The sequence below is a fragment of the Dermochelys coriacea genome, chromosome 1, assembly GCF_009764565.3.
Source record: "Dermochelys coriacea isolate rDerCor1 chromosome 1, rDerCor1.pri.v4, whole genome shotgun sequence".
NCBI lineage: Eukaryota > Metazoa > Chordata > Testudines > Dermochelyidae > Dermochelys > Dermochelys coriacea.
Genome location: NC_050068.2, coordinates 112,685,530 through 112,712,948, shown reverse-complemented (window position 1 = coordinate 112,712,948; position 27,419 = coordinate 112,685,530). Strand labels below are relative to the sequence as shown.

Here is a 27,419-nt window from a genome sequence, read left to right as displayed (position 1 = left end):
TCATGCAATTTATTTTTTATTTTTTTTAATCGCTTGACAGCTCTAAAGTTAAGTACAATAATAGGAAAAATTTTCTAACTATAAGGGTAGTTAAGCTCTGGAATAAGCTTCGAAGGGAGGTTGTGCAACAGCCATCGTAGGTTTTTAAGGTTGGACAAACACCTCTCAGGGATGGTCTAGATATACTTGGTCCTGCCCCAGTGCAGGCGTCTAGATTTGATGGCTTCTCAAGGCCCCTTCAGCCCTACATTTGTATAAGTCTGAGTCTATAATCTCCTGTGGACCAGGTTCACCAGCTGGACTACATTTCCCATGATTCACTGCAGCAAGGGTGTCTCATGATGCACTAGAGTGACTACCAAGAGAAAAAACTATTATGCATCATGTAAAATGTAGTCCAGACAGCCCATACCATAGAGTGGTATGGGGGCATGAGGCACCCAAAATATAACTCCAAGGAGGCTCTACAGTGATATTTCCAAATCAAATGTTTCAGTTTTCAGCGGAAAGTTTTTGGCCAAATGTTTTTTTGTGGGGTTTTTTTTGTTTGTTTTTTTACTGAAAAGTTGAAATTTTCAGTGGAATAAAAAAAAAATTCTGGCCAGCTTTAATCACCCGTAATAAAGACACTACAAATGGAACTTAATAAACAATTCTGCCAATAATTCATCAGCCAGGATACAATCCAGTTTCCTTTCTTTTAACACTATTGGCATTGCACTTCTGTCATAATGAAAAAGTAGTAAAAAAAAAAAATTAGCCAGAGAAGTAAGAATCTGATCTGAGCCTGGGTACCTCCATCTTCACATAATCACTTTTCTGAGCATAGCCATGCTTTACGTAAAGGAGCTGTTATGGGGTGTGTTGTGTGTCATGCTATAACTGGATCCGTAATGGTTCATGTGTAGTGAATACTTGACGAGGCGTTTATTTTTTATTAGAGAAACTGTCTTCCATAGGCAGCATATTAGAGTCATAAATCTCACTTTCTTTCCTGTCTCAGTGCGCCTATCAGAGTCTATAACCTTCCCTTCTAGCAAAGCATGGGATTGTTTTTCTAGAATGAAATAGGCAACACTATGCAGGCAGTGTCTCAGTATATAACACCAGCAAGTTCTTTAATCTTTAAAATGCTTAGATGGGCAGTGCCTCAGTGTTACTGGATGTTGCCATAGCATCAGAGATAAGTTGTGTCAGGAACAGTAGAACTAACTCACCATAGGATGATGCCATAGAATAAGCCATTCTTGGGAGGTTGGGTTTTGTAGCAGTGTTATGTGGCCATTAACTTTTCTGTTTCCTGATATTATGTTTTTCATATGTTTGAGAACTTTCTTCCATACTGTTTGTCTCTGACAACGGGTTAGGCAGATGTCACCTAGAACCAAAAAAGTGTGAGAAATTTGCAATCATAAATTTGATAGTTTGTGTTGTGAGGCAGTGAAATTAAATCCCTACCCAGATACGTGCAATTGGCTCTATCCTTATAATTCAGACAGTGGAATCCATTACACACACTTTCCCAAATCAAGACAACATCTAAGTGCCTAATCACTTCGCAAATAAAATAATGAAATTAATATTGGTGTACTGAGATGACTATAGGATCTGAGTTTTGATATGAGTAAAACATATGAATGATGTAGTGGTCATGAAAAATCTCTTCCTACTAGGTCCAGAATCTAGACATTCCATATGGAGTTATGGTGCAGTATAAATTACAGGCCGGTGTTCTCGCTCAGCCCACAGAGAGATTTGGTTGTAAGAACATAGGAACTGCCATACTGGTACAGACCAATGGTGCATCTAATTCAGTATCCTGTGTCTAAAAGTTGGTTGTGCCAGGTGCTTCAGAGGAAGGCATAAAAGCTCCATAGAGCGTCTATTTTTTCCTATATATAACTTGGGGAGGAATTTCTTCTTGACCCCCTCACATTGGAAACATCACAATTAATAACTCGTGCAATTTTACCCTAGCTAGTGTAAGTGCAGATGCTATTCTTGTTCCTATAAACCTCTAGTTCTTTATTCAGAAAAACCACCACCCAGAAGTCAAGGAATCATAAACAGTCTGTAAAATGTCTGAGTTTTTAAAATACCTTGCTTTTTATACCCTTCCCACCAGTCACCTGTCCTAGCTGACAGCCACTGTAAAGAAAGGAAAAAAGACAATATCTATGCATACACAAACAATACAAAAAGAAAAGGAGTACCCGTGGCACCTTAGAGACTAACAAATTTATTAGAGCATAAGCTTTCGTGAGCTACAGCTCACTTCATCGGATGCATTTGGTGGAAAAAGCAGAGGAGAGTGGAAAAAGCAGAGGAGCTCTCCTCTGCTTTTTCCACCAAATGCATCCGATGAAGTGAGCTATAGCTCACGAAAGCTTATGCTCTAATAAATTTGTTAGTCTCTAAGGTGCCACGGGTACTCCTTTTCTTTTTGCGAATACAGACTAACACGGCTGCTACTCTGAAACAAACAATACAAAATCCTGTAACATTTATAAAGAATTTATAAATAAACTAGTAATGACCATAATGTCATTACATTGTGGAACCAAGGACTAAATCATTCATGATAGGCACTGGCCACGTTGTAGTAGAAAAGGCAATTTTTCACCACCCCTGCAGGAGCTGTGGGAAGGATTTGCATAATCCCTCATGGGGCTGTAAAGCATGCAGAGGAATGCACCCTTTAGGATGGTGAAGCATTTTGCTTCTTGCACAGCTTGCCAGCTCTGCTGGCGAGCGCAAGGGCAATGGGGTACATTGCCATGCCCCCGTCGGGTGTGTCTTACCCCAAAGGGACCCAGGGGAAAGGCTCCTTGCACCTCCCTCTGCCCCATGAACTCTCAAAAGGACCAGGCATGATTTGGCCCAAATGGAAATTGGGAGCTCCTTAGGGTAACCTCCTTAAATTATTTGCTGAACTTCCCTCTCTTCTGTTCTTGTCTATTCAGTTACAACTTCCAAAATCATCGACAGTAGGCCAAGGGTAATGAGTAAGCAATTGGCTTCATTACAGACTCAATTCTGATCCTATTTAAGTCTATAGGAATTTTGCCATGAACTTCAGTAGGCGCGGGAGCAGGCCCTAGCAGAGTACAGCTCCCTCTTGGATCATTTCTATTATATATAATTGAAGTTGGCACTTATCTATCTATATATAGAGAAAGAGTGGCAACACTGAGCCACAAGATCTCAAAAGTGTTTTGGGAAACAGTCTGAAAGATGTTATAGTTCTGTAAGTTATAGTGAAGGTTACATATCAGTTATGAGGGGATGAACCTAATACATTCTTCCTATTCTAAAAATATTTTCCCTACTGACACTAACTCAGAGACTACAGAATCTTTAAATTTAAAATTATGTATGTATATACAGTAGTGAATGCCAAGCGATTTGAGCAGTTTGAAAGGATTAAGAGGATTTGGTTATAAAACACAAAACCAATTACAATTCATTTGGACTTGTTCTAACTTACTGAGACAAAAGTTTCAACTTAATATCTTTCAATTTATAACTTGTAAACTATTGAACCAATTTCCTTCAAACTTGGTTTGTTTTGTAGATCTCATTTTGACTTAAAAATCAAACCAAGCCTGAAGACTGTATGTACAGTATTTATCTTATTGTATGTTACTTTTATAAGAAATTCCATATTAAGTATTATATCGTGTATGAATGAGCAAATAAATATAATTAATCATATAATTAAATAGTAGTTTGCAGCCTAAGTACAATGCATCAGCATTATAGTGAACTTTCACCTCAACTCTGCCATTTCCTGATATTTAAGTGCTTCATTTGTCAATATTAGTGTTGTACTAATGTTGATTTTTTGCATGAAATTTAGACTAATTTGTATTGCAATAAATTGGAGTCACCATGGTTGATCTGTTGCTGATAATCATTTAGCTACTAGTAGTTGGAAAATTTAAGGAAGAGTTGGTGCATATTATAAGTTCACTTAAAATGATTGTCTATTGTGGTTTTTTTTAGAGTATTTCTCAGCTGCCCTATGGTAAAGCTCTCTACACCTATGAGGGAAAAGAACCTGGTGACCTCAAGTTTACCAAAGGGGACATTATCATACTACGACGAAAGGTGGATGAGAATTGGTATCACGGAGAGCTCAATGGAAACCATGGCTTCTTTCCAGCCAGTTATATCCAGTGTATCAAGCCCCTTCCACAAGCTCCGCCTCAGGGCAAAGCACTTTATGATTTTGAAATAAAGGATAAAGACCAAGACAAGGACTGTTTAACCTTCACCAAGGTAAAATAAAAAGCAGTTTCTTGTTTTCTTACTTACTATCGGTGGGTGTAGTTCAAGATGTGTTTGTTTTGCTGCATCTGGCAGTCTGCTCCATTATGAGTAAAATACTCTGCCATGTACCAGCACTTGATAACTTAGAACATCTTTTTATTTAAGATGGAATTTTAAAAGATTTCATTTCAAATGGATACAGTAGTTTTAATAACCCTGCACTTCCTCATGTACAGTAGTTTTGCAAAAATGCTTTAATTGTGGTAGAGCTAGGTTCAGGAGTAACACAGGGACTCTTTCTTTTTTTCTCAGACCAGTGACATTCTCATGTATGATATTTAAGGGCCATGAGCTCAGATACATTGGAAGGAGAAGTGAATTTCCAAATTAATTGGGAGCCCAATCATGCTAGATACTCAGGGAGATCAACTTCTTTTGACTTCTGAATGCTCCTTCCTACTGAGACAGAGCTCACTCAGGTGAGATGCTGCCCACCTTCTTAATTACCACCGAAGGCAGGGAGGTCCGCAGGAGTTGAGAACACAATGGGTATGTATACACTGCAATTAAAAATCTATGGCTGACCCAGGCCAGCTGACTGGGGTTAAAGGGCTGTTTAATTGCTTGATAGACGTTCAGGCTTGGGCTAGAACTTCCAGCTCAAGGGCCCTGTGAGTTGGGAGGTCCCAGAGCGTGGGCTGCAGCCCGAGCCCAAACAGTTACACTGCAATTAAACAGTCCCTTAGCCTGGGCCCCGTGAGCCTGAGCCAGCTGGAACAGGCCAGCCATGGTGTCTAATTGCAGTGTAGACATATCCTTAGCAGCCTATGGGAATCCCTTAGAAGTCAAGCCCTCATTTTGGAATGACATTTGTGCCAAGCCTATCAGAAAGCTATTGACTCATCTTCTGTCCACAGGATAACGCACTGATACTACACATGTGAGAAGTATAGGGTTTTTTTAAAAAGGCAAAATCTACAACTAGAGCTGGTCAAAAAATTTCTAATAGAACATTTTTCCATCATAAAATGCCATTTCAATTAATGGGAATTATTCTGTGGGAACATGTCCATTTCAACTAAATTTTGTTTAAAAAAAATGAAATGAAGTGTTTTGATAAGATCCTTATTGGAACGAAATGTTTGTTTTTCAGTTTGAGAGATCTTTTATATTTGTTACTTTATTTTGTATTATATTTGATATTGTATTTTTAAATTTATTTTATATTACATTTTTTCATGTATTATACTTTTATATTATACCAGTTGCCAAAGCATTTGCCAGTTATGATACCAATCACCAATTTTATATTATATTAATTGTGATACTATATTATGATTGTAAAATTATTATTAAATGCTCATTTTAAAATATAATACAATTAAAAAAGCCTAAATTGCTCACTTAATTTAGGTAACTTTATTAGCATGACAAACGGTCATTGCCTCTCCTACTAAAGCACTAAGGATCTTTTAGTTCCTTGTTCTGTTCTGTATACTTGATGCTCTATAAAACGTGATCTCTTGATGACTGCTTTAGTGCTCCTTCTAAAATCTTCTCAGATAAATGAACAGGTCCTAGCCCCGTGTAATACACCTTCACTTCTTGAGTGTCCAGTGTCATTTACACATGCAATTTTTTCCTCCTGAATCAGTTTATAACTGCATTCTCAACCATCTTTTATCATGTTGCCATCTCCCTTTGTTCTTTTACTCTTTACCGGTAGCTGCTTTGTTTTCCCTAAGGAATTTTCTTTCTACCACTGTTTTATCCCTTAGCATCTTCACCTTGTAATTATTTTTATATGTTGTCTATTGTTCTCTCTGACAATGAATAATCTATTTTTCATCTAAGGATTTCACTCTTGTCTTTATTTCATCAGCTTTTTAAATGCTAATTTTAGCTTTCACCCTGCTGATGAAGCTTCCTGTTTAGTCAGTTTTTAGGGCATATGTGGCTATCCTCTGTTCAAAGGCATGAGCACTGCCTTGCCATAGATAGGATTTTAGAGGACAAGGTGGGTGAGGTAACATCTTTTATTGGACCAACTTCTGACATTTGGAGTTGTATATAGTGGTCAGAAGGTTATAGATGGCGAGACCTCTGGGGATGATGTTTTGTTTTTTATATTTGCTCAGGAAGCAGATGTCGCTGTTAAGTTTTGCTTCCTTTTTCAAGCTGTGGAGTTTCCATTTCAGGCGGCAAAATTCAATATCTTCCATTGTTGTATGCTGCAGTGTTGTTTTAGCCATGTCACTCCCAGGATATTAGAGAGAGACAAAGTGGGTGAGAAGTTGGTCCAATAAAATATATTACCTCACCGCCCTTGTCTCTCTAATATCCTGGGACCAATGTGCCTACAACAGTGCATAGACATGATTTGTCAGTCAGGAAATTTTAGCCTTGTTCTTCATTTCACCATTTGTGATTCTCTGTTTGCATTCCAGAGATCCTGGATCTGATTCCAACCTCATTTACACTGTTAACTTTTCATTTAAGTCATTGGAGCTACACCAGCGCATAACTAGTGTAAACAAGGTCAGAGTCAGACCCATTGTTTCTTACAAAAAAGATGTTTGTAACTATCAGACTCATTTACAGTGCCATGGGATGTTTAGAGTTAGGTTTCTCTAGTAAATGTAAAAGGAGGAATAATCCTGTATTGGCAGGGAAGTGGACTTAGGGCTTGTCTTCATTACCGCGTTACACTGACGCTGCTGAATCAATGCAGCTGCGCCAAGATAGTGTATCTAGTAAAGACATGCTATATTGACAGGAGAGCACTCTCCTGTCGAGGTCATTACTCCACCTCAACGAGAGGCAGACGCTATGTCAGTGAGAGAGCGTCTCCTGTCGACATAGTGCGGTGTAGACACCGCTTTAAGTAGGTGTAACTTATGTTGTTCAGGGGAGTGGTTTTTTCACATCCCTGAGCAACGTAAGTTACATCGACTTTAGCAGTAGTGTAGACAAGCCTTTAGGCAAACCAAATACAGGTCTTTTCCATATCACTGCATTTTATTATTCTTTCATTGGACTTCATGACACTGTCAGTATCTGAAGTCAGAGAAACCAGATGCTGTTTTCCTTCTTTCCAGTTTTTGGTGGCACAGTCAAAGTCTGTGGGTGTAGCTAAGGAGAAAAAAGTAAGAGTATTTGGTTTCCTTCTCACTGTCCCCTCCCAAATTTACAATGCCTGTTCCCCCCTCCTACTCTAACTATTAAATACAATGAAATGAATGTACATCTGTGTCTCTGATCTTTGTCAGTAACCCCACTGTTAGAGCGGGTACCATGATGTCCCCTGTGATTCCCCAGACACAGCTCTTCAGACTGCCCCACAATTAAAAGGACAAGAATAAATCAATTTTAAAAATGTTTGATGTCTCGGCCGAATTATACCCGCTGTGGCATGGGTGTAAAAGGTGGGAAGAGATGATGAACCTGTTCTTCCCCATTGGGCTCACTGCATAATGACCAAACATAATGATCCCTGAGTGCATGGATTACTCTCTTCTAGCCACCTAGAAGACCCCACCCCCTTTTCTGTAGGGGTCAGCAGAGTTAACTGAGCACAGAGAAAGGAACATGCTGGACCAGCCTAACAGATGGTGCCTTTGGTGCATTTCCCGTTGCGTATTGAGACACTCATGGAAGTATTCTATTAGCAATGTATGCAGTAGCAGTTGAGTAGCTCTTTTATAGGGCCCGGTCAACCTCATACTAGTTTTTCACCAATTTAACTCCATTGAGTTCAAAAGAGTTGCAGCTTATTTATACCAGTGTGAGATCAAAATCTAGCCCACAGAATCGCACAACATCTATTTAATTGTTTCTTGCACAGTATCTCAGGATCCAATCTAGTACTGTTTTTATTTAACCTACTTCCCCTTCACTCCCATACACACAGTCATATCAGGGCTAGGCTTTGTGCTACAAGCAAAAAATCCAACAAGGAACCAGATTCCAATCTCAGTTAAACCTGGAGTCATCCACTTACTTTAGGAGAGTTACTTCAGATTTACACTGAGGTCAGAATTTAGTCCAAAAGTTTCATTCCTGTGCTGGCTCACCCTCTGTATGTTCCCATGCCACTTTAAGAAAGTGCCCGGGGCAAATATATTTTAAAACTATAAAGATAAAAGCTGTTTCCTGTGTTCTATTGTAGTGGTTTTGTTTTGTTTTTTTAATTACAGTGGTCACTTTCATTATTTCTTTCATCTTCTCAGGTACTCACTCCCAGCCCACAGCAGTGTTTAACAATTTCTGTGCCAATCTTACCAAGCGTTATCACTTTCAATACCGGTTCATTGCTACAGAGTGACATCCCAGCCCCTTAACATTTCAATTCAAGTGCTGTTTCCATTTCTGTGGTGCTGTCACTGTAGTATGTTGCTATTAGGACTTCCTTGTCAGCTGGCAAGTGTAGATGGTAGGCACAGGAGAGTAGTACGTTGTGCCATTCTGTCATCACTGAAATCTCTGAAATCTTTCCAATTGTCTGACTCCAATAGAGTTATCTCCATGAACAGCAAATGAATCTGCTTTGTATTGGTGCATTAATAGCAGTAAATGACTGTTAAATATCATGCCACAAATTGTGATTGTCATTGGTGACACAATTTTGTGTTATTTTCTCACAAAAGGGTTGATTTTTCAGCAAGCCAAATTGCTTTAAAATTATTTGTATTTGATTTTCATTTTGACAATATTCATGAAATGGGATTGCAGGTCTTACAATGCTGTGGACGAGGCTGTCAGGCAGTGACTAATACAAAGGCATTTCGTTTACAAGAAAGAAAGAAAGAAAAAGAAAGGCCATACGGTGTCACTGTGGAAATTACAGTAGATTCAATCAGCTTTTGAAATAACAATTTTTACACTGGTATTCATTTGTGCTGCCTGGAAATCAATTTAGTGCATGTATAATAATAGAGTGCAGAAGACTGAATTGCACTCACAAGAGAGCTGTAGACTTTTTGCTGTTCATAGTCCTGTTGGGAACCTTTCTAGGTGTCAATGGGTAGCATTGTAATACAACTAATTTAAGGCAGCAAAATATTAGACATTGAAATCTTTGCCTGTTCAAAACATAAGAATGCTGCTAGCTGTCAAATGCCATGAAACTTTCTGTAAATAAAGAACTTTAACTGACACTTTAGGATTTGTTGCAATCCATGGAAATTCTCAATAGCATGCTCAAGGAAATACCATGAGTTGATTTTCAAAGGTTGCACCATGCTTTCTTACAAAAATGGGCAGTATGAGTGCCATTGGATCCCAACATGTGCAACTACCTGATTTGCTCATACACACACAGATTTGGCAGCTGCAGTGCAAACCCAATTTAGACATCCATCAGTCTTTGAAAATTTGGCCATAAAGGTACACAAATCTCCTCGGAAGTATAGAATCATCACAATTTATGTTTTATCGAAAGTCTTTGTAGCAGGAACCAAATATAATTTAAAATGTAGAGTATTTATGGCAGGATCTTGAAACTGTCTATTCTTTTAGTTGCCTGATTTTACCCTCATCTATAGATTCTTTGACGGGATGCTCTACTCACTGCTAGGATGGCACCTTGTCCTGGTCACTCTGGGGAATAGCTCACCAGATTGATGCCTCTTCCAGTAATTACACTCCACCACTCTCAGCCTGCAGCCCCTCTCTTGCTTAAGGAACCGTAGCATCCTCTTTGTGACTCAGCCCTCCAGCCATGTCACTAAGTGGGTTCCCCTTCCGGAGTGGGGGGGGGTGTCTTTCAAAGTCCCTTCTGTCCACACGGTGTCAGGCAGTCCTCACACTCACTGCCCTGACCCTGTCACTCCCACAGTGGACTCAGACAGTCTTTCTGTTCACTGCCCCCAAACAGTACCACACTACAATGGTTGGTAGGGGAACCCACACCCACCATATATTCTGGGTTCCAGTCCAGGGCCCTGTAGCAAATAGTTAAGGTCTACATCTTCACCATCCTACTGCTCTACTCTTCTAGACCCATTCCTACAGGGCTTCTTCCCCCCCAGGAGGGGGACTGCAGGCTTCCTCCTTGCTACCTCTTCTGCTTCCAATTTCCTGTCTTTATAAGCCCCATCTGTTCTCACATAGGTGAACATCCCCTAATTACGGCTTTCTTCCCAGGCTTAATTCTCCCAGATTGCAGCCTAACTGGCTGATTGGGCCCAGTTAGCTCAATTCTGCTCTTGCAGGGCCAGTGTGGGGAGTACACCCATCACAATTCTACATACACAATGTTCAGACTTTTGTGGGAGTTATAAAGAAATTAAACTTTCCCTTCTGCAGAAACATATTATTGGCAATTCTCTGCAAAAATCAGAAATGGTCATTTCAGAAAAGGCTTTGTAATTTAATAGTATCTGTTTCTTCAGAACATTAGAAGCATGAACTCTTTTTGCACTCCTCCAGCTGAAACAAACAGTTGAAGAACACAATCTCTGACTGTTTTCACTGTCTTTCTGCTTATGGGTTGTGAGGTGAACAGATCAAGGGAATTATTTAACTTATTTGAGTTGTTTCTGTACAAGTGTATATGCCCCAAAGCTGCAAACTATGATAATCTTTGGTCAAGTGGAATCCATTGCCAAACAACCTAGGAGGTATTTTCTCTAATTTGAAATAAACCTGCAAAAAACAGCACTGTCCACTAGCTTATAAATTCATTGACCGCTTATACAGATGTATGCAACATTGCTGGACCCGTCATTCCCAAAATGTTAATAAATGGAAAAGTAGTCCAAGAAATGCCAGTATTCTGTTTCCAATCTTTTCAGGGAAAGCCCATGAGTAGCATTTGAGGAAATCACTGAATTCCTTCGCAGGAATGGAAGAGAAAGGTTTGATGCAATAAGGGAATAATCAAATGGTGAACTTCATTTTCAGAAGTCTTCCAAATCAGTCCTCCCTGTTCTTCCTTCAACAGCCTGTCACAGAAAACATTTAATGGCCTCATGGCATTTCACTTTAGGACCACTGCCATATGCCTTTCTGGAGGACTCCTCAGTTACAACAGGTGCCGGCTCAGTTCTCAAGTTGTTATAGTGAACCCAGCACCAAGAAATGATCATGCAATTCAGTCAGTGAATTCAGTGGCTCAAGCTGAGATAGCTCAGAGTTTGATCTAAGTAGCGAGAGCTTTTCTAATCATTAGCATGTTTTCGATTTTTGTCTGCACCTGGAAATGCTGAATAGCATAGGAATTTACTAATCAACAGTTTTCTAAATCTCATGCTGTATAATATGTGCAAAAGAGTTGGTGGTCTTTCCATATCCTTCAACCAAGGTTTAATAGAGGTGCACTGAAATGAAATCTCATAATAAGATTTCATTATTTTTATAAAATATACCATACAACAGTACATTTACTAGTATACATAAGTAAAACTAAACTACCATTGACAAAAAGTTTGAACAAAGTACATTTTGTACTGCATTATTGTTGCTTTTTCTTTGTTTATTGTTTATCATTCAACTACTAATTTACAAAAATCAGCAATTCACTGTGCATCTCCTAGTGAGTCACTAGTGCAATCTAGCCTGTCTGCACCTTCAACTGTACTTTGCTTTTTTTTTTTCTTTCTTTTTGGGGGTGGGGGGTGGTATATTGTCATTTCATTATATAAATGCGTCCAATTGGTCTGTTAATCATATCATGCTATGTTGGAAATTATAACTTCTGTTTTGGAAATTAATTTTTATTTTGAAATGGAACACCTGCACCAGGGCCAGTTTACACTGAAAAATTACCAGAAAGCAGGTTTAGGGCAATTCTCCAGTGGCATAGAGCCAACATAGTGGCTCCTATGCTATTGCCCTCCCTGCAGTTGAAATAGGAGGTTGTGACAGGGTGCTGAGCAGAATCAGCCCCCTACCATGCCATCCCCATTTAAGTGAATAAAGTGGAGCTGGCTGGAAAGAACCTACCCTAATTGGCGAATGAGAGCCATCTGCCAGCCCAATTAGCCCAGGGCTGTATAAGAGGCTGGGAAGAAGGAAGCAGAAGTGTGAGATGGAGGAGAGGCTGCCTACTCACCTGCCCTGGGTTCAGACATAAGGAACCCAGAGCTGTGCATGCTGAGAATGTGGTGGGAGCACAAACTTGTAAATAAAAGCACCAGTGGTTTCAGAAGCTGAGGGTCTGTGAGTTACTTTATTGGAGCCTAGTAGAGGCAGGACTCAGGAGGGCAGCTCTGCTCTGCTCTGCTACATGTGTGGGCTTCTCTGGGACCCTGTGCCAGAACAAGAGTTTGGCAACCTGGAGATAGAGGAGACCCTGCAATAGCTGGTGAAAGAGCAGGAAGAGGTGCAAAAGGCCATGCAAACCTTTCAGAAGGCCTACCAGCTGGAGCAGGAGGCCTTGCTGACCTGGCAGGCTGAGCAGTAGAGGAGCAGGCCAGTGTACAGCAGCTGCTCCTCCAGAGCAGGGTGAGTCCCACGGTGAGGGATGGTATTCGGGGGCTGAGCCTGGGACTTTGTAAAATGGGCCTGGTGGATGATCCTGATGTCTTCCTGGGCACATTTGAGTGGGTAGCCATGGGAGCAGGTTGGGACAGGGCAACCTGGGCCCTGCAGCTCACTCCCTACCTGGGTGGTGAAGCCCAAGCAGCCTACGTGGCCCTAAGCGAGGAGCAGGCCAGAAGCTATGATGCGGTGAACGTGGCTGTCCTAGATCAGGTGGGGCTATCCACTGAAAAATACCGCCAGCGGTTCCAGGCAGCAAAGTGGACAGGGGGTTTGAGACCCCAGGTGTTCACCCAGAAATTAATGGACTGGGCCACCTGATGGCTGGGGCCTGATGCCCAGACAGAAGGGGAGATTATGGAATGCTTGTCTTAGAGCAGTTTTTACATGGCCTAAGGGTTTGGGTGCGAAAGCACCAACCAAGTATGGTAGAGGCAGCGGTGAAACTGACAGAGGAGTACATGGAGGCAGACTTCCCTGTGCACCCTGAAAGAGAGGAGGACATTGGGGAACCCCTGACCGGGAAGGGTCCTGAGAAGAAATGGGAGACCAGCCAGGGAGCTCCCATGGGGACCAAGACAATCATCTGCTGGCAGTGCGGGTGGCCCGGACATAAAAAGGGGGACTGCCTGGACATGGAATGTGGTTTCACCCAGTTCTGCAGGTGGACCAACATGAGAGGGCCAGGGAAAGGCAGGTGGCTGTCCATCATTCCCCTGATGGTGGGTAGGAGACCCCAGCAGGTTCTAATGGACACAGCCTCAGCCTGCTCCCCCTAAAGGAGGGGGCTAGTAAAGCCCGAGTGTGATTCCTGGAGCCAAACTGAGTGAGTGCATCCAGGGGGATAATAGGCAGTGCCCAATGGCCCAGCTGCCCTTGGAAGTCCAGGGCCGGTTCAATGGGATGTAGATAGTAGTAGTAGTAGGGGGCCTGCCACACCCCATGGTGGTGGGAACCGACTGGGAACCCTCCCCAAGATGGAAAGGAGGTTGGGGGAGGAAACCTAAAATGGAAAAGAGGGAACACCCTCAGGTCAATAACCCTAGACAACAGGGGCCAGGCTGGGAAGGACCAGAGGAACAAAGGCAGGAGGACATATGCACCCCAGGGCCCATCATGGAGCTGAAAGGCCCAACTGAACTCCCTGCATGGGGATGCCCAGAAGACCAGTCTCAGGACCCACTTGACAGGTCCAAGGCACCTGAGGTCCAGGGGGGGCACTGCGATTGACCCTGAACCTCTGGTGGGGGCAAAGGCAGAAAGGGAAGGGGGATACACCTGGGGGTGTGACTGGTGCAAGGACCTCTGGGTGGCGGCAGAGTTATGGGGCCGCCCAACGCACTGTGGCTTCTGCAGATGGGGGATAGCAGAACCCCTCAAGGAGGACCCGGAGGATCATGGGAAAGATAGTGGAAGGCTCCCCTGGAGGACCTCGCCCAGAAGGGGGAGAAGAGGACACGGACGGGCGAACCTGTCGGTTGGAGAAGGGGAAGGTGTGTGACAGGGTGCTGAGCAGGAGGGCTGCAGAATCAGCCCCCTGGCACACCATCTTCATTTAAGTGAATTAAGTGGAGCTGGCTGGACAGAACCTGCCCTAATAGGGGAATGAGAGCCAGCTGCCAGCCCAATTAGCCCAGGGCTACATCAGAAGCTGGGAAGAAGGCAGCAAGGGGGTGGGATGGAGGAGAGTGAGTGAGGGAGGGCAGCCAGCCAGCCAGCCAGCCCGCCCGCCCACCCGCCCGCGCTATCCTCCTGGGTTTGGACACAAGGAACCCAAAGCTGTGCACGCTGCATGGTGAGAAGGTGGTGGGAGCACAAACTTGTAAATGAACACACCTGTGGTTTTAGAACCTGAGGATCTCTGAGTGACTTTATCGGAGCCTAGCATAGGCAGGAGCTCGGAGAACCAGGTACGCTCTGCTACAGAGGTATAGTCACAACTGTTGATCCACACCTGCTGTGTCGGCCCTCGGGGTTCATAGGGCTTGGGGAACAATCTGCAATCTGTTTTAATACATTTTGGGGGATCAGTGTGGTGGACAGCTGGTCCATGATGGATGATGTGTATGCAAATAAGGCTTTAAGCCACATTTGTACACCCTCCATCTTGGACCAGCTGAATTGTGCTGTGTGCTCCGTTGTCACCTATGAAGATTTGGGCCAGTATGAGCATTTGGCAATGAAACATAGATTCAACTACACACGGTAGTCGCTGTGCAAAGTGAATCACCATTGGTAACCAACTGTTAGTATGGTTATTTCCTGTTCAGAGTGTAGGGTAAAAGTGTGTGTTATGCCTACAAGAGAGCAGTATGATTCAGCAAGTGCAGCATTGGACTGAGAGTCAGAAAACCTGGGTTCTAGTCCTTGTTCTGCTGCTGACTTGCTGCATGCCTTTGGGCAAGTCACTTAATGTCTGTGCCTCTGTCCACCCTTTGTCTTGTCTGTTTAGACTGTAAGCTCTTTGGAACAAAGGCTGCCTCTCACTACGAGTGTGTTTACACTTGAAGCTGAAGATGTAGATCCCAGCACAAGAAAACACCTGTGCTAGCTCTGATTGAGTTGGCACACACAAAATTGAGCTGCCCCTAGTATACCTATCCGAGATTCTAGGGATGGACTCACGGGAGCTAGCTTCTCCCCCTGCTTGCACTGTCATTGCTACACTCACTTACGAGTGCACTAGGTTGATCAGAGTTAGCACAGTTATGTCTCTTCAAGATGGAATTTACACTTTCAGCTCCAAGTGTAAAGATACCCTTTGGGTTTGTGCAGTGCCTGGCACAATTATCTTAGTGGGGTCTTCTAGGTGCTACTGTAATATAGATAGTAATAACATTACTGGCAAATGCTGACTCTTTCATGCCAATCACTATACAGCATGCAGGCAGTTACAGGCTGAAGAAATCTTGCGTATTAATTAGATAATGAATTTAGGGTTATCATAAAGCATTTTCCTCTTTCCATATAAAATCTAACTTTGTATTGTGTGTGGTTTTATCTCTGAATGTAGGATGAAATTTTGACTGTTATCAGACGAGTAGATGATAACTGGGCAGAAGGAATGCTGGGAGATAAAATTGGAATTTTCCCTATTCTCTATGTTGAGGTAAGCTCACAAATGTTTGTGCATGCTTTCTTTCGTTTTTGTTGTTTAAACACATAGCAGGTCAGAATAACCTTGGAGTTCCTGAAAAGAGGACAAACAATTTTGGAATGGCTGAGAAGAGAAACTGTTTATGGTGTTTTGATATAAGCCACCCAATGAATTTACTCTTATCCTGGTCAATTTAATTTAATCCAGCTGATAGGATGTAAGCCTGTGAATTGTCACTGGCTTCCAGTCAAGAGGTTTTGGTTTAATCTCAGTGATTCATATGGAAAATAGGAGAGGGTAATCACAATACAAAATTTACTATGCAGCCTGATTTGCAGTCAGCTTAGAAGAAGGTGCTGATAACTGCGCTATCCATCTCTCTGCATTCCATTTTCCATGACATTCCCTATTTACATTCTCTGCAAATTGTTTTTTTTGGGGGGCTCTTTGTAATAAGAAAGCAAGATAGAAACAATTGAAATTAGGGTCAGCTGTGTTTGAAAGCATAGCCCTTCACAGGGGACACTACAGATGTTCCTTGCTCTATTGGGAGCTCTGGAATCATGACCCTTTGCTCCCCTCTCCCCACTAGGCCTGATCCTTACCTGATGTAATTCAGAACAGCTCTGTTGATTTCAATGGTACTACAGTGATTTCTGCTAGGTGAGGATCAGTGCTCCTGTGGAAAACCAGCCAGCCCAGTCACCTTTGGGGTAGTTAGCAGAGCTTTCAAGCAGTCATTGTGCCTACAGGAGCATAAAGATTACAGACAACGCTAACTTTTGCATGGGTATCACAAGTGGGGAGGGGCATATGCTGGTCAGGGGCTGGCAACAGTCTGGCTCTTAATTTGAAAATATTTAATACTGGCATGTTGGCTTGGGATCATTATCCCTTAGTATTGCCTGTATACAACCTTCAGAGTAGCAGCCGTGTTAGTCTGTATTCGCAAAAAGAAAAGGAGTACTTGTGGCACCTTAGCGACTAACAAATTTATTTGAGCATAAGCTTCCGTGAGCTACAGCTAGCTCACGAAAGCTTATGCTCAAATTTTAGTCGCTAAGGTGCCACAAGTACTCCTTTTCTTTTTGTATACAACCTGCAACCATGTTTTGGTTAAGTGTGTTCCATATTTCAGTTGTACTTGAGGTTTCCCTCGGAGGATTCTAGCTCTGTCTCAAGCACTTTTCTTAAGTAGTTTTCATTTCAAAATGCCAGTTTGTATCTGTTTTTCTCCTCCACAGCTGATCAAAGGTATCATATGGTGCTGCAAGCTTCTGTGCATCACACACTTGAGTGACTTGCCTGTAGTATGCTCTGCTGCAACATGCACAGTTTATAAGCATCAGTAGCTTCACACTAATATATGGGCCTGATTCTGATCTCGGGCGTATACTGGTGTAACTCTATTGACTTCAGTGGAGTTACTCTTCATTTAAGTACTGGATTCAAAATCAGACCCACTGTGTGTAGCATTAATGTGTTGTCCTCCACATTTCTTAGTTAATGACTTGAGACACAACAAAGATAATTAGTGCTGTCTGATTATTAACTCCAACAATGATGAATTTTCAGCAAAGCATAAAAATCACATTCCGCACCTGACAAGAACAATAATATTAAAATGAGGATGTGGAGTAGCTGTTGAAAAATTGGCTGCTTGATGGAAGCTAATGCCAAGTGATTCTCTCTGCTCAATGCGTAAGATCCAGTCAGTTTGTTATAATTGATGGTACAATGGGCTTAGCCCAGCTCTCATCCTTCTCTTACCTCATCCCCTTTCTTGATTCCAAATATCTGTTACCCTAATCTTTGTTCTCTTGAGCTGAGCTGCTCAAAGATGGGTGAGGGGCCAAGAGTGTGAGAAGCAGCCTAATAAAGGAGATACTGCTCTTAAGTGGCAGCTAATGCCAGGCACCAGCAGAGGAGCTCAGTGGACAGGCCCCGGAGGTGTTGCTGTGCACAAGCAGCACAGCCATGCTTGATCGTCTCTGATCGTCATGCAGCCTGATTTACAGACACAAGGGGAAACAGTTGTTTTTTATAAATCTGACTAGGCAGCTGGGAAGGCCTCTCTCAGTTAGAAACCTGGATGACGTGGGCATGGGTGCCCTCATTGTTGATTTAGAACAGGGGTTCTCAAACTGGGGGTCGAGGCCCCTGAGCGGGTTGTGAGGTTATTACATGGGGGGGTCATGAGCTGTCAGCTTTCACTCCAAACCCCGCTTTGTCTCCAGCATTTATAATGGTGTAAAATATATTAAAAAGCAGTTTTAATTTATAAGGGGGGGTCGCACTCAGAGGCTTGCTATGTGAAAGGGGTAACTAGTACAAAAGTTTGAGAACCACTGGTTTAGAAGGCCTCAGTGAAATGGTCCTCCAGTGATGATGTAAGTAAATTAGCATGTTCTCCCATATCTGCAGCTACTGATTCCAGTGGAAGTAGCAGTTGGAGGTACTTTACTCATGAGGAGATCTTGTTTTGAGTATGAAAAAAGCTTGTGCCACCACCAGAGTTTCACAAGTATATGACTGTTTCCAGGTTCAAATATTATTTTGTTAATAAATGATCTAGTCCATTGTTTGACCACACTGGTTCATTATGAAATATACTCAAGAGACCAAATAACCCACATAGTCAGATTTATTGTTCTAAGCCAATAATAATATAGTACAGAAAAAGTTTTCAGTACAATACCAGTCTGTGGGAAGCCATCTCATGCAGCAGGGTTACAGTCACATTACACAGAAGGTATGCTGCCAGAGTTACACATTTCATCTGGTATTATATTTATATGATGATTTTGAAAGTCATACATCCTTTACACATCACTGAAATCCAACCCCTCAGTTTGTCCCAGTTCCTAACTTGTTCTGTTTCTTCCTTACCTTTGTTTTGGATACTAGCACTCCAGGTACTGGTCCATGAAGGTATTTCCCTAGCTTGTACTAAGACATAGAACGAATGTATCTTGATTTTGACAAGTTTCCTATCTGCTTATGCCAAAGCTTACTTCAGCTAATGCAAGGCATTATGGGATACTTAATATAAGAGAACAGGATTATATCAAAGATATCAAAGATATTACAGGCCTGTAATAAATATAAAGGGAAGGGTAAACACCTTTAAAATCCCTCCTGCCCAGAGGAAAAACCCTTTCACCTGTAAAGGGTTAAGAAGCTGGATAACCTCACTGGCACCTGACCACAATGACCAATGAGGAGACAAGATACTTTCAAAGCTGGAGGGAGGTGGGGAACAAAGGCTCTCTCTGTCTAGGTGATGCTTTTGCCGGGAACAGAAAGGAATGGAGTCTTAGAAATTAGTAAGTAATCTAGCTAGATATGCATTAGATTCTGTTTGTTTAAATGGCTGAGAAAATAAGCTGTGCTGAATGGAATGGATATTCCTGGTTTTTTGTGTCTTTTTGTAACTTAAGATTTTGCCTAGAGGGATTCTCTGTTTTGAATCTAATTACCAGTAAGGTATTTACCATCCTGATTTTACAGAGGTGATTCTTTTACTTCTATTAAAATTCTTTTTAAGAATCTGATTGCTTTTTCATTGTTAAGATCTAAGGGTTTGGGTCTGTGTTCACCTATGCCAATTGGTAAGGATTTTTCTCAAGCCTTCCCCAGGAAAGGGGGTGTAGGGTTTGGGGAGGATTTTGGGGGGAAAGACGTTTCCAAGCGGGCTCTTTCCCGGTTATATATCTGTTAGACACTTGGTGGTCGCAGCAATAAAGTCCAAGGGAAAAAGGAAACTAGTTTGTATCTTGGGGAAGTTTTAACCTAAGCTGGTAAAAATAAGCGTAGGAGGTTTTCATGCAAGTCCTCACATCTGTACCCTAGAGTTCAGAGTGGGGAAGGAACCTTGACAAGGCCTATTTAGCCTATATAACTGCATACACCTTGTAAAACAAGCAAAGCTTTAAAGGCAACTTCTATTCAAGTGTGGGAAATCAATATTTCAAGATTCCCATAATGGATAAGGTCATTCAAAGCTTGTTTTGCCTTGCACATGTCATTGCTAATTTGAGTAAAGTGTGTGTGTGTGGGGGGGGGGGGGTTAATCTAGTGATATTTTTCAATTTAAAGTAAGTGGATTCATATGCACATTAAAAACTGTAGATAGGTGTCAAGTGTAAAACTTCCCCAAGGTACAAACTACTTTACCTTTTGCCCCTGGACTTCCACTGCCACCACCAAACGTCTAACCGGGTTTATTTTTGAGAATGCATTGTGTGGAAACGTCTTCACCCCCCACCCCCCAAAATCCTCACCAAAACCTGGCACCCTCCTTCCTGGGGAAGGTTTGATAAAAAATCCTCACCAATTTGCACAGGTGACCACAGACTCAAACCTTTGGATCTTAAGAACAATGAAAAAAGCATTCAGTTTCTTACCAGAAGAATTTTAATAGAAGAAACAGTAAAAAGAATCACCTCTGTAAAATCAGGATGGTAAATACCTTACAGGGTAATTAGATTCAAAACATAGAGAATCCCTCTAGGCAAAACCTTAAATTACAAAAAGACACAAAGACAGGAATATCCATTCTATTCAGCACAGTTTATTTTCTCAGCCATTTAAAGAAATCATAATCCAATGCATATCTAGCTAGATTACTTACTAAGTTCTAAGACTCCATTCCTGTTCTTTCCCCAGCAAAAGCATCACTCAGACAGAGAGAGAGGCCTTGTTTCTCCCTCCCCCCAGCTTTTGAAAGTATCTTGTCTCCTCATTGGTCAGGTGCCAGTGAGGTTATCCTAGCTTCTTAACCCTTTACAGGTGAAAGGATTTTTCCTCGGGCCAGGAGGGATTTTAAAGGTGTTTACCCTTCCCTTTATATTTATGACAATAAGTTTCAACCTCATCCTGATATTGGGGCTACTTTAGGATAAATTACTTATTCTGAAAACTGGGATAGACATTATTATAGTGTCCCACTGTGCTGCTTACCTGAGGAAAACAGAAGTTTGGAGTAGTGACAATACAAGTGAGGCCTCCATGCATAAATTTTATGTAATTAATTACTATACAGTATTGTCTATCTGTATTAAAGGTTACCCTTACTGCTGGTTGTCGTCGCCATCTGGTAGGCTTCACTAGACAGGAGCAGCTAGTTCTCTGTTCCATTGTATTGGCCTGAACCATTGTGGCCACACATTGGATTGTAATGTCAAAAACATCGCTGGTACAACAAACCGTGGTTGATGCTCTTCAGGTTTCCATTGCTGCATGATACACCAGTAGTTGACATAGATCCAGTTTCACATAAGTGCTGACTTCCAGATAACCTGCTGAATGGACAGTTAACCAATTTGTCAAATATTGTTGTGTGAAGAAATACTGGTAGTGATACCATAAAAGAAATGTATATGGAACTAGACATGAAGCAAGAATGTTTTGAATGATGTGCCTCCAAGGATGTGGTGACACTAATCCCAAAAGTATGAATGATACTAAAAAGGAATTTGTTTGAGTCAACATAGTGCCAGTTAGCCATAGTTTTTGTTATATACTGAGGGCAATATCTGTTAGCTAACCATTCATCTTTAATAAATTCAGGCAATTTTCCTTGTTCTCAAATAAGTTGGTTATAGTAAACACGTAACTCCCATAAGCAGTACAAACTTCTTTACCTTCCTTAACTTTTTATTTGTTGTGATTAATTTATAAAGTTTTGCTTGAGTTTGAGCAATAACTTAGCAATGTCATGCATATTGTAAGCAATGTACTGTTTCTCAAGACCTAGGCCCTCAATGCCATAAATTATGGGTTTTGAAATTGTTTCCGCTGCCTGATGCTCAAAATAGTTATTGAGGTTTTTTTAACTTTCATTTTCATATTACCATTGTTCCAAACAGATATTCCAGATTCAAATCTTGAAATTTAACCAATAATCCCATTTGAAGTCTCCTAGTTCAAAAATTTACCAGACTGCAAAATAGTCTTTTGCCCAGCCATTGAGTCTTGCTCCCTATGTATTAGCTCATAGAATCATTGAATATCAGGGTTGGAAGAGACCTCAGGAGGTCATCTAATCCAACCCCCGCTCAAAGCAGGATCAATCCCCACGAAATCATCACAGCCAGGGATTTGTCAAGCCTGACCTTGAAAACCTCTAAGGAAGGAGTTTCCACCACCTCCCTAGGTAACCCATTCCAGTGCTTCATCACCCTTCTAGTGAAAGTTCTTCCTAACATCCCACCTAAACCTCCCCCACTGCAACTTGAGACCATTACTCCTTGTTCTGTCATCTGCTACCACTGAGAACAGTCTAGATCCATCCTCTTTGGAACCCCCCTTCAGGTAGTTGAAAGGGGAATTCCAAAGAGGAGCTCCTTCTCCTTGAAGCATTGTAGCTTCACAATACTGTCTTTTTGTTTTATATTGACACAAGAGTGTTAGAGCTGTGCTAGCATGTGTAAGATTGAGGAGACTGAAGAACACAGCAGGTCCTGATAGATTTAAACCTGTAGCAATGAAAAATTGAGACAGGAGAGACACCTAGTAATTGGAAGGGCAGATCCCACCAGCATACTCAATAAGTACAAACTCAAAGCTAGAGTTGTTAAGCAGAAATTCTGACTGCAGCAACAATGCTAGATTTCAAACTTTCCAAAGATGCCGTAGCTCTGATAAAAGAACCTCATGAATCAGTGACTGAGCTGTATAATTATGTTCCTTATTGCAATAACTGTAACATAGCTATACCATATTGCAAATTGCAATTGATAACATGTGAGCCCATTATTGCAATGTGTGTTGTTGCATTATGGGCTCTAAATGCTGGGATTAAACAATATAAGGAATTTTTAAAATTAATTCCTTAAGGTATCAAAGCAAAGGAGAGTCAAGAGTAACTGGTATCTTGTCCAATTATTTGTAGTCAAAAGGATAATAGAAAGGGGGGGCTAATCTTTGGAGAGTTGAGAGTAGTCAGGGCTCCACGGTATAGATTCAGAGTACACTGCGAACACACACAACCCAGAGAAAAAATATCTTGTGAGTAAATGTCTGAAAGAAGTTTGGATCAGAAGAATAAATTGAGAATGCAGCCAAATAAGACCGCACATTCATTAAAAAATATAACATTTGTCTGAGAAAACAATGATTTTTCCTTATGAAATTACCTTTGCAGAGACCCACTTTTAATTGTTTTGTGATGTGCTCCTTGATCTTTAACCATTGTACAGCAGTTTAACCTATTCAGAGCTGCACGTACACATTAGCCAATGTTCCAACCATGGTCATAAAACACTGCTCTGCAACCATCCCATGGTTCCTGTCTTTGTGCCAGCCTTTGTCTTGGACTGCACACCAAGTTACTTTACTGAAATCCCTGTAGTTAGTTTATTTGTAGAATATATTTTTGTTTCTATTAAAAATAAATAAATAAAGCTGTGTTCCGTTACTTTTAGTACTTAGCATCCAATCATGGCAGATCCAAAGAACGACTTAGCTCTTCATACAAGAACAAAAATTTCTCTCATAGACTAGTATGTGAATGCTTTAAATCAGGGGTTCGGAAACATTTTCCTGAGGTGGACCACATCCTAATAATGAGACTTCCTTGTGGACCATCTTGTCTTCCATATGACACCTTTCAGTCCAACATTTCTATGTTTCTGTGATTCAACTGAGTAGACCATCACCAGTCCCATTTCCAAACTGTTCAGTATCTCTGTACAAAATGACAGCCATAGCAATTACATGCATAAGAACATAATCAGAAAATGTGTGTATTTTTAGGTGTGATAAGTATTTTGGCCTTTTCCACAAAAAATGAATTCCATTACATTTCTGTACTGCATTTAATCTCCCCTTCCCATCTGTTTTGTTCCCCTCTCCACCTGTGTCACAGGGATGACAAGTTAGGGCCCTAAACATCAATTTGTCCTTGATTTTTTTTTTTTTGACCCTTCAGTTATGTGGTCTGCATGGCAGCAATTTCTGCTCCATCAAAAAGGAGAGTAAGAGAACTGAGACACAACCGCAGATAAGAAGCCACAATCTCTTTGCTTCTTAAAAAGCAATGATGCATCTCCACCCTTTGAGTTTCTATCTAAGGTAGTGGAACCTGAATTTCACCTTAACTAACCATCTCTCTTTTATTCTTTTCCCCAAAGCCTTGTAACATGCTAGATGTAAAAAGATCTTTAATTAATGACTTCGAGATGCCCTAAGAACAAACTCTTCCGGAAAGCACCCTTTTTGCTTATGGCCTTTGAAGAAAAGCAATCTCTCTGCAGAGAGCATCCAAATGGATAAAATGCTTCAGCCAAGCCTTGCTAATGTTGTTCAATGTTAATAAAAAATAAAGTTTTTGAAAGGTAGAAAATGTGCCCATTCAGAAAAACTGCCTTTATTAAAATTTCTAAGACCAATTCAGCCCTGGTGTAAGTAAGTGTAACTTCATTGACTTACAGGAGTTACATCCTTTTATACCTGAAGTGAATTTTGCCTTTTCCTTCTCATTTCTTGTGTAAGATTTTTACTTTACTTTTGTCTGGCTACATTGCTTATTTTTCTTTTAGGTCAAATAGATTTTCTTTGTTCTCATTCTATGGAATATTCCATCAGCATACCTCTGAAAAACAGGTTACCATGCGGGTGCATTGTGACTGAACAGTTGCTGTGCCTTTTGTTCACATTAAAACATCCTGAAGGTGCATAGCTGACTACAAGAGGGGTTTTGGTGGGAATCAGTACTCCTGCTTGTCTCCTCCGAGTATGAAACAATGCAAGGATAAAAACCCTTTTGATTTAAGGTAACAGGTTCTTTTAATAATGACTCTCATACAAAAATAAATCAGTTAAATTAGCGCAAAGGAAAACTGGAATATTTGCAGTCAAAGGAGAAACAGACTAAAAATCCAAGTACAGTGGGATGCAGTAGGAAAAAATCAGTTTGGTGCCTTGTTTTGCCTGATTATTGCAGGTTAATGGAACATTACCATCTTAACTGTGCATTGTCTTCGCGGTTTTTGTCCATTTTCTGTCTATCTTTGTTTTATATAAATGTACATTCTGGGTGCCAAGTTTTTGTTTTATTTTTAAAATGTTGCTAAAAAAAACTCACTGTACCACTCCAGCTGAGACCAGTACAACTGAAACATTATTTCCTCATCTCTAGGAATGACGCGTAATAACCTCTGTTCTTAATGCAGATTGTCATTCTTAACAATGTACTTGTAACGGATCTCTTCTCTTTATTTTATTTACTGTGCAAATCAAAATAAAAAGACACATATTACAGACTCTTGGCACCCTAGAAATCTATTATAAACACAGTCCATAAGAGAGCAGCCAAAACCACTGTAACATCAGGAATTGGGTAATATCTCTTTAAGTAGTTTTGAGCCCTCTAGTGGCTTTCCCTGTCTTTTGAGTCAGAATCCTTGCAAAGCCTCAACATGTGTATGTGTGGGGCTTGCGTGTTATATGTACTTAGTAAATACAGTTATATGAGCCCCACTGTGCTGTCGTTCCTTCATATTATATAAATGTTATATAAAGAGCAAACGAGATGACATTCACTCAGCACAATGGCCATTCCACAAAAGAATCCCTACCTTAATGTCAGAAACTTAATGTGTTAGTACAGTCTGTGATATTGTAAGTTTCCACCAATGCCTACAAGCAAAATAAAAAGTCCATAACACTTATTAAAAAAGTTTACATCTGAAACTAATGTGACTCTAAGGGAAAACAAACTGCCATAGTTAATCTCCTTTCCAATTGCTGTATATTGCAATTCCATATTATATTAGCTGTCGTTAATAAAGCATTGGCACTGCTTGATCAGATACTAATGTACAGGAAGTCTAGGCAGACTTGGGTACAGTACATCCATTTTGTCTGCTGAATTCCTTCTTTGAGTCATGGCTAATGAATTTATAGTTTTGCAGGGAATGTGGCGATAGACCAGTGAAAATTTCTTCATCTGGAATCAATATTCAGAGAAATCACCTGGCTTCTGATCTCTGGATTCCAGTGAGAGGGGCAGCATCAGCTCAAAGGCCTGCCAGGGTGGCTGAGGGAATTTCTTAAGAGAGAAAATTGAAGTTCATGTACTCCTACAATATTTGGAGTGAAAAAAATACCTGAGGCCAAACATCTATCCCTCTGGTTTTGTACTTACTGAAGGGACCCCTAAAAGCATTTTATTTATTGTTAGCTTTTGCCATTAAAATAGGTTTTGAAACACTTCAGTCTTTTCAGCAACTTCACAGGTTTTGGGGTGATAGGCTTTGGGATCCTAAGATATATCATATTTCTATGTGCCATTTTCCATTCAGCAATGTACCTAACTCCATGGGGGTTTGAAGTAGATCTAGAGCATTAATTATTATTCTGGTCTCTATCTAGAGGAGTTACATTGTAGGGGGCCTCTGTCTTAGCATTGATCACCTCTGACAGCCAGGTTCTGAAGATTGTTCCAGCAGTTCAAGAGTGTGCGTTTATTTTTAAATATCTCACAATTGTCCATTTTGAACTAGTGCCTGAAGAAATCTGCATCAAGAGCAACAAATACTTAATTTGCATAGTACTCAATTAAAAATAAAAACCTACAAGATTTTTATTTTTTACATAGACATTTTGCTATTTTTCTTTTATTACTGTTGTTGCTGTAAATTGTGTCTTAATTAGTTTAACTTATTGAGCTTGCCTTTTTGTGTCCAGGCATTTCTCTAGCTCTATAAACTCCAAGAGTGGAAATCAATATAGCAAAATTTAGCAAAGAGAAAAAGTGAATTACTTGCCCTATAAAACAGTGGTCCTCAGAAGCTAGCATGCTGCATAGATTCACATCCTGCCACCCACCAAGAGTTACGATAGGTTGGCTAGGCTTATGCCTTTTATCAAACAAGGAGCAATGGCTGAATGCTCTGGTGAAGCGCAGGAACCTGCTTCCCCCCAGTTGCTTGCTGCTTCAGATAATAGAAGTTTCTAGAACTTTAGAGCACTCTCTGTGCAATGCACAAGCGGCAAGAAGGCCCAAGAGTACAGACCTGTGCTGAAAGCTATTTTCAAACAAAAAACGATTTAGGTGAAGTTGTTTGTTTTTTGTTTTTTCAGGCTAAAAAACTAATTAATTGCACCATAAATAAATGTTACTTTAAACAAGCCTCAACTCAAAGTATATTTTTAGGTATTGGTGTTGAAGTTAGCAAGACAAGAGAAGGACTAGATCTAACAAATTAATGAAAAGAAAAGGTTGGTATCTATTTGGGAATTTCACTTTCCTCCAGTTTGCCTGTCAGTGAGCAAGGGATTCTTGAAAATTCACCCATTTTATTTTTAGTCTGCCTAATAAAAGGAATCTCATCTAAATTCATGTTTTTTATTTGCTTTTTAAATCCCTTGACAACTGGATTAACCCAATGTTAGTTGTATGGCCTGTGCCACCATTTGCTCTCATGAAAATATCTAGAAGGGGCTGTCAAAGCCTCATATTCTGTGCAACAGATTAAATTTAAATGATGGTGCAGGGAACCCAGAATTAAGTGGTAAGCCGCCTCCTCCCTTATTGTCGTCCCTCAATTTATTATTTATTTTA

General features: G+C 40.9%; 1 protein-coding gene across 3 annotated transcripts in view; it reads left to right on the top strand.

The window, feature by feature from the left end:
• Positions 1-27,419, top strand: part of SH3RF3 (SH3 domain containing ring finger 3) — a 379,168-nt gene that overhangs the window by 251,831 nt on the left and 99,918 nt on the right. For all 3 annotated transcript variants that reach the window (XM_043509100.1, XM_043509039.1, XM_038384964.2), the window contains exons 2-3: positions 4,006-4,281; positions 15,767-15,862. In XM_043509100.1, coding sequence (XP_043365035.1) covers positions 4,006-4,281; positions 15,767-15,862 — 372 coding nt within the window. The remainder of the gene's footprint in view (positions 1-4,005; positions 4,282-15,766; positions 15,863-27,419) is intronic.